This window comes from Meleagris gallopavo, chromosome 15 (genome assembly GCF_000146605.3).
Source record: "Meleagris gallopavo isolate NT-WF06-2002-E0010 breed Aviagen turkey brand Nicholas breeding stock chromosome 15, Turkey_5.1, whole genome shotgun sequence".
In the NCBI taxonomy this organism is placed as follows: Eukaryota; Metazoa; Chordata; class Aves; order Galliformes; family Phasianidae; genus Meleagris; species Meleagris gallopavo.
This window is the reverse complement of record NC_015025.2, coordinates 8,407,398-8,414,436: the sequence shown is the minus strand read 5'-3', so window position 1 is coordinate 8,414,436 and position 7,039 is coordinate 8,407,398. Positions and strand designations below refer to the sequence as shown.

The 7,039-nt window shown below is 44.0% G+C and overlaps 1 protein-coding gene across 1 annotated transcript in view; it reads right to left on the bottom strand.

Moving 5' to 3' along the window:
- Window positions 1–917: 917 nt before the first annotated feature.
- The window catches only part of BNIP1 (BCL2 interacting protein 1), a 6,495-nt gene continuing 373 nt past the window's right edge, over window positions 918–7,039 (bottom strand). Inside the window, exons 2-6 of the mRNA XM_010719051.2 lie at window positions 6,836–7,036; window positions 6,626–6,717; window positions 5,948–6,049; window positions 5,158–5,276; window positions 918–3,078 (exon numbers count right to left, since the gene is read on the bottom strand). Coding sequence (XP_010717353.1) covers window positions 2,882–3,078; window positions 5,158–5,276; window positions 5,948–6,049; window positions 6,626–6,717; window positions 6,836–7,036 — 711 coding nt within the window. The 3' untranslated portion in view covers window positions 918–2,881. The remainder of the gene's footprint in view (window positions 3,079–5,157; window positions 5,277–5,947; window positions 6,050–6,625; window positions 6,718–6,835; window positions 7,037–7,039) is intronic.

The window sequence follows — 7,039 nt, the reverse complement described above, 5'->3', positions numbered from 1 at the left end:
TGAGGCACCACTGATCCCATGTGCTGCAGATGGTGTTTGCCCAAAACACCCATCTTCCTTCAGAGGAGAAAAACCTTTTAACTCACTACCTCCACTCGCTTTGTTGCCAGGTCCGTGCCCCAGCAGGAGGCTGGATGCCTCTGGCTCCCTATGGAAGGAACAGGTCAAGTACCAAGTGCTGCCAAATCACCCTAGGGTCTTTAGTGAAGCTTCTTCTCCTCTCCCCCCAAAAATTGTTGCCTTTGGCTTCTTTTTCCCCCTCTTATTTTGCTTGTCTCTATAGACTGTAAATTTAAAGTCAGTTTATGCAGGGAAGGTAGTTACATTTACAAAAGGACTGGAGTTTTTGTAATGAAATCTGGATGTGACAGAAAATAAATGTCAGGGGAAGGTCCTTAGCAGTTATTTTTTGTTCTCAGTGGGTTCCAGCAAGTCATGTCTGAAAGCTAAAATTTCAGCAATGCAAAAACAGAGAAAAGAACAAGATGTTCACTAATACACTCAATTCCCCAAAACTGCTCCTTTGCAAAGCCTGGTGGTAGCAACCATCCCATTAAAACAGTGCACTCAAACTCAGCACCACAAGAAGGCTGCTTCTTTATTTCTAAAGTCCATCTATATTCTGATGGGAGCACGTAGCCAAGATAAACCAAGTGAAACTTCCTGCAGGCAGTCACACTGCATTGCTGCTTACAGCACAGCTCTAGCATCTGCTTAGCGTCCCAGTATCTCAGAGATTAGCAACGACCTATTTTTGTATTGCATCCACACCAGAGAGGAAGCAGTGAGGCAGCTGGGGACTGACCGCCTGCAGGTACTGCATCTCTGAGAGATGGGGCTGGAAAACATAGAACAGCACTGCTGCAGCTGGCCTGCAAGTAGAAAATAGTAGAAAGAAGTTGCAAAAAACTGCATTGTTCATCATTACTTGAGATGTATTTATATTCTAAATTATGTTTTAGTATTATTTAAAGACTTTCCAAGGCTGGAGGACAAAGGCCATACTGCACACAAGAGGTTTTTGCACACCTGCACAGAAGGACAAAGGAGTGAGAAGGTTCCATCCTGATGTTGGGGGCACTATGTATGAATGCAACACTGGACGAAACTGCTCCATTGCAGCCCCAACCCTTGGATGACAGTGCTTTCCTTGGTTAGCAGTTTATTTGTCAGACTTGTTACAAAGCAAGGCTTTTATTGTTACCAAAATACCCACACTTACTGACTTTTTGTAACAGATCTTTCTTTAAACAGAGTAATTTGTCTTACCCAAATTGTAACACGGATATTTTCGCTTTATTTCAATCTTTGCATCTCTGCATCTCTGGAGAGGCTAGAAGGAAGGCCGCACTGAAATACGATGAGTAAACGATGAGGAGCCACAAGCACCGAGCCTAGCCCGGCTATCGCAGGACTGCCAGGGCCAGAAAACACTGACGGCAGACACGCAGCACTGCCCTCTATGGGATGTACCAGGCCTAGTGCAAAGGTTTCCAAATCCCTTTCACTACATTACGAAGAGAGGCTCAAACATTCTAACTCTACAGGCAGAAGCCCTGATTTTGACCTAGATAATAAAATCCAGCTTCCACTGTTCGTGCCCATGAACACAACCAATTCTACTGCCCAGCACAGTGGTAAAGAATACTGCAATCTACCACTACTCACTTATTTAAGTAAGCTTGAAGCAGCTGCTGGTGAAAGGGTCCACTGCACCACTGTAAGACCTAGAAAAACCAGCACTACAATGATAAGGTAACCCAGCAGTCACCTATTCTCTCTGAATGTGCCATTGAGAGGTTATTGCCGTATTTCTTAATAGCACTGCCTTTTAAAAGTTTACTTCTAGCAGCTACATTAAAGTAGTATTTAACCATTCCATGACAACTCTGAAAAGAGAAAACCAATGTCACTGGTCGGCCCTGAAAAAGCAACGAACCCATTTCATTAGAAGAAGGTGACAGTGGTTTTAAGAATGCTGCAGTGCACTTCTGGTACTGCCAAGGGTGGTGTGTTGGTATTTATGTTATTACATCAAACAAATCCCAGTATGGGAGCATAAGAGATAGGAAAGGCAGTCACTGTAGAAGATTTTACTGAGAAAAATATCAACTTTCAGAAAAATGTTCAAATGTAGAATTTGTCTGTGTCTTGCAAATCAAAACTATCTCATGGAATCATAAAGAAAAGCAAAAAAGGCTTTTGATTTCAATAGCTTAACCACGTAATTCTCCAACACTGCATGAATTAACAGTAACAAATGAGGCTTCCATTTTTGCTTTGGTCAGTCCTCCCGACACCAGAGAACAAAGCAAGTGTGCTACACTCCTGGAAAAACCATCCCAGAAGCACCCACTGCTGCAAGCATTAGGCATGACTTCTCCATGGAAGTTATTCTGGCTCTTTCAATCCATTACACCTTGTTCTTAAACAAAACCCAGCTTACAGGGATACAATAAATAGTTTATTCATGGAATGTATGTGTTTCTCTCTTCCATCCTTTCACTTGTTTTCAGCACCCTGCACTTGGGTATCAATGCAGCTTCCACTTCCAGCCAAAGACAAAAGTAAATTTCATGGCAAAATGAAGAAAGGATGAGGTAAGAGCAGCACCTCTGAGGGCACAGTTCCTCCAGTGTCTGTCCAGACACCCAAACCCACAGGCAGATCAGAGCTTCTTCTTCTCCATCTAACCACTTCTTCCCAACCTGTGATCATTTCAGCTCTTCTTTGGCAGGTTGTGAGCTCCATAAGGACACTGTGAAGTCACACCTGCTCTAATGCTCTGTCAGCTATTGCAATATCCCTTTTCTAATAAGCCTAACAGTATTACACTACCCCTTTCTGATCTTTCATAACAGTCCAGTTTAACTTCGGAATTTTACAAGAATGGGAAGAGTCTTTTTTTCAAAATATAAAGGACAGTGGCCAGAAATAAGGCAAGGGCGAGGAAGATGAGCAGCTTGTCAGTCAGCTCCCTGCGGTTGTACTTCGTTATCAGCTTTCGCCCCAGCTGAATCGTCCCAGACATGGACTTAAATTCTTCATTTGCTTCCAGGATGGTTCGTGAAGAATTGGCTGAACAAAAAAAAAGAAAAGAAAAGAAAAGAAAAAAAAAAGAAAAAGATTGAGTTGGTTACACTTCAAATGTACCTGTCACAGGATGTAAGCATGCAGCTTTTGGCAACACGGACAGTGCCCATGAGATCCTTCTGGATCAAATTCATGGCTATGACAAACACACACTGTGCTCTTGCATAAGCTTCCACAAATCCACAAATAGTCTTGATTTGATAGGGAAAGATGTAAAGCAAAATAATAGTAATGAACAGCTTAATGGCCCCTGGTCCCACTATTCAATCTTTAATTTTTAGCTTACAGATCAAATCTAGTTTTACGAACAAAGACAGTGCTACCTGAAAGCTCCCTGAAAGCAGAGTGAAATAAGAATGGTGCTACAACCATTGATTTAAAGAGAAAGGAATTGCCATCACAGCCAGCATCAGTTCTAGCACAGCAGATGACAGTATGTGAACACACTCAATGGACAAGCAAAATGTTTTGCCCAAGCCAGAGCAGTAAACCAGCATGAATCAACTGGGGTTAAAGAGAGTGAAAAAGCAGCACGGAACAGCACGAGCTCCTTCGTTATTCTGTTTGAAAATTTTGAACATTTTTTATGGTTTCCTTTCTGACAACAGTTCTTTTTATTTGTTTGTTTTTTGTCTCCAAAGGAGAAAATCAACTACAGAAGAAAAGGATATTAATCAGTCTTGATTAAAGACTGAATATGAGAGTATGCCAAACAGCAAGATGGAACATAGGTCCTTTCCAGCTTTGTTTTCCCTGAGAAAACAGCCAACTAACCAAGCAAATCCCTGAGACACAGCAGCCTTCCTTTCAAATTGGTGACGGACAGAAAGCAAAAGTCCAGGAGTTCCTTTTCTCTTCCATAACAGACTGCATACAGAGCGAATGCTGGTGTATCATTCCATGCTGAACTGATTGAATAAAGAAGGCTCAAACTTCCCCTGTGCTGCCTGGTTCATCAAAACAAACATAGTGGAAGTACTTCTGCAGCATTTTGCAAACCATTATGTCCCATCTTAAAGAGACATTTTGTCTAAGTGAAAATAGAAAACCTGCTGCTTCCATCGCTGATGACAAAGCAAAGCCTCCCAGCAGCATGCATTCACTGGATAGGATAGGACTTGTCCAGAAATAAAGGAAATGGTTACTGCTGATTCAGAATGTGCAGCTGGGTTTTGTAAATGATCTTTCCATCGATAAACTCCAAGCACTGCTCAGTTAGAAACAGGATGACAAAGTGTCTGCCAAACTGTCTTTTTAACAAGAGAAGAAACACGCTGCTTTTGTACGCACTAACTGTGCCCAGCTGCCATCCTCAGCTGGGGTCAGAAAACCCCCAGAGGAGGGCAAAAGCTGTGGCATTTATCCCAGGCTTTACACTGCTCTCTCCTCTGCTCAACAGCACAGCTAGTTAGAGGCCCAGGCAACAGAGAACCAAATGGTTCATGAATCACCGATTTTGAGAGGTCACTTGATTCATCTTCTTAGGAGTCTAAGCCAAATAACTGAGAAAAATCTTGGTTTCACAGTTCAAGATGCACTGTGGACAGAACAAGAGACCTTGGGTTCAAGTCACTCAACTGCCTCGTCTCTTAGTCATCCCAGCTGGAGAAGGGGTGAAAACAGTCTTCCTAGCCAGGCTGTTTCCTCTACATATGAACTTGTACCCGTGCTCTTTTCTTCTCTGTTGCAAAATGCATGTAGGACAGCAGCACAGAGTAACACCATACACACTGTTAACATTGTGTGAACTCCCACTGCTTTTAAAATTACTTTTATATAAAACTGAGTTCCTCAGTGTGCCCCCTCTACGTTATCCACAAACATTACACAAAAACTCCAGCAAAAAAACTTCACGCAATGTATGTTATTATTTTCCATTTCTGTTCAAACGTTAGAAGAGTTCTGCTGGACATTCCTTGAATTACCATCATAGCAAGTTCTACAGCAATATGTATTTCCACTATGTTCTACATCACAACAGTTTAGCTCTCTTCATCCTAACAGAACAGCTGAAAGGTTCCTCAGTCACCCAACCCACACCCCAAACACCAACTACATCTGTACCCAGAGTCTGCACAGTCTCCTCGCTCTGCTGGACTTGCTGTGACATCATCCTGCTGATGCTCATCAGGCTCTCCGTGATGTTACTTGCACTTTCTGCCAGACTTTCCTTTGTAGTCTTTCTGAAAAAGCAGAAGAAAACACTAAGGGATAAAACAGTGTCTTTGATACAGCAGGAATATGCAGCTGTACTTTGTGTACAAAAGATACAACCAGGTTTTTCTGCATGAGAGCTGGAGATTGTCTTTGCTGAACTACCAAAGAAAAATCACAAAATACTGAAGTCATAAGCCTTAATAACTGCAGCTCAGAGTCTCACAGAGCTCACGTTGTGGCAGTCATTCAGCCATGATGGCACAACTTCATGAGGTGGCACTGATATAAACGACCACTTCGTTATCTCAGCTATCCTCCCTGCTGCTCCACAATACCAAATTTGCCAACTTCTCAATTCAGCAGTTATAAAACTTATATCCACTTCTGCGAAGGAAAATAACTTGCACAGTGATCCAATACTTGTTTTTGACCCTGACTGGAATTAATATAAAAGACGATCACAAAAATTATGAACCTCATCTCTGCTTTGACATGCCAACACTAAAAAAAAATTGGAATTATCACAATTCTTCACAGTTTAAGCCTCCACAATAGACAACAGCGCTCCTTTAAAATAAAAGCTATGTTCTGTGTACAATCCAATCATTTCAGGAACATTACATCATTCCCATTTGTACTAATGACTATGGCACACATTGTTTAAGTCTCATATCATTCAAAGGGGACACTTTAATACCTCTGTCTTAAGGAGTCTCTTCCTTGCAGCAGCTGATCTTTCTCAGAGTTGTCGATAGCAATTTTGCAAGCCAGATTTGCCTTTCTCCAAGCTGCCTGATTGCTGAAATCACAAGAGTACAATGTTGTAGTGTGACGGCAACACCCTGTAAGCAGCAATCACTTTCACAAAGCAGTCACCATAACTAAGATCCACATATGTACATAAATTTTCTCTGTACTATACGGCAGTGACAATACATTGTTACTTTGTTTCTTCTCCTAAGTGTATCACTACAGGCTTAGTCACTCAAGGGGACAGACCTGCTCAGAGAGCCAGGAGACAGGAAGGAGATGGGAGCTCTTCTCTTTCTGTCCCTGATCACAGAATCATAAAATCGCCTGAGTTGGAAGGGGCCATTTAAAGGCCATCTGGTCCAACTCCCTGCAATGAACACGGACACCACAGCTCCATCAGTGCTCAGAGCCCCTCCAGCCTGACCTCGGGTGTCTGCAGGGATGGGGCACCGCCATCTCTGGGCAACCTGTGCCAGGATTTGCTCTTGGCCTTATTAAAAGCAGCACGATGTCACTGACTGGGTTTGCAAAACAGGATCTGAAAGATTGCCCTGAACGCAGGTAGCCCTGAGGACTGGGCACCTGCAATGAGGTCTGGGCACCTGTAAACAGCGCGGCCTACCTGAGCATTTGCTTTTTATGGTTCTCCACTTCCTGCAACAAGGCCTGTTTCTCTGACTCTTTATCTTGTTCCCTCGCCATCTGTTCCAGCTCCTTGGACAAAAAGCAATAACGGGAAATCAGACGGACGGCCGCCACCTCCAAGGAAAAGGCGCGAGGCGGCAGCGGCCCCGCGGGCAGCCCGGCTTTGCTGCAGGCAGCGCAACCCCACCTGGATGCGGCCGCGGAGGTGCCGGAATTTCTCCTTCACCGCAGCGTTCAGCTCCGTGAGGGCGCTGAGCGGCCCCAGGCAGTCCCGGATGTCCTGGAATACAACGGCCCGGTCAGCGCGGCCCGAGGCCCTACGTGGAAGGCAGGGCAGGGCAAGGCCGAGCCGCGAGCGCCTCGCAGCCCCCGCCGAAGGGTTCCGCCGCTT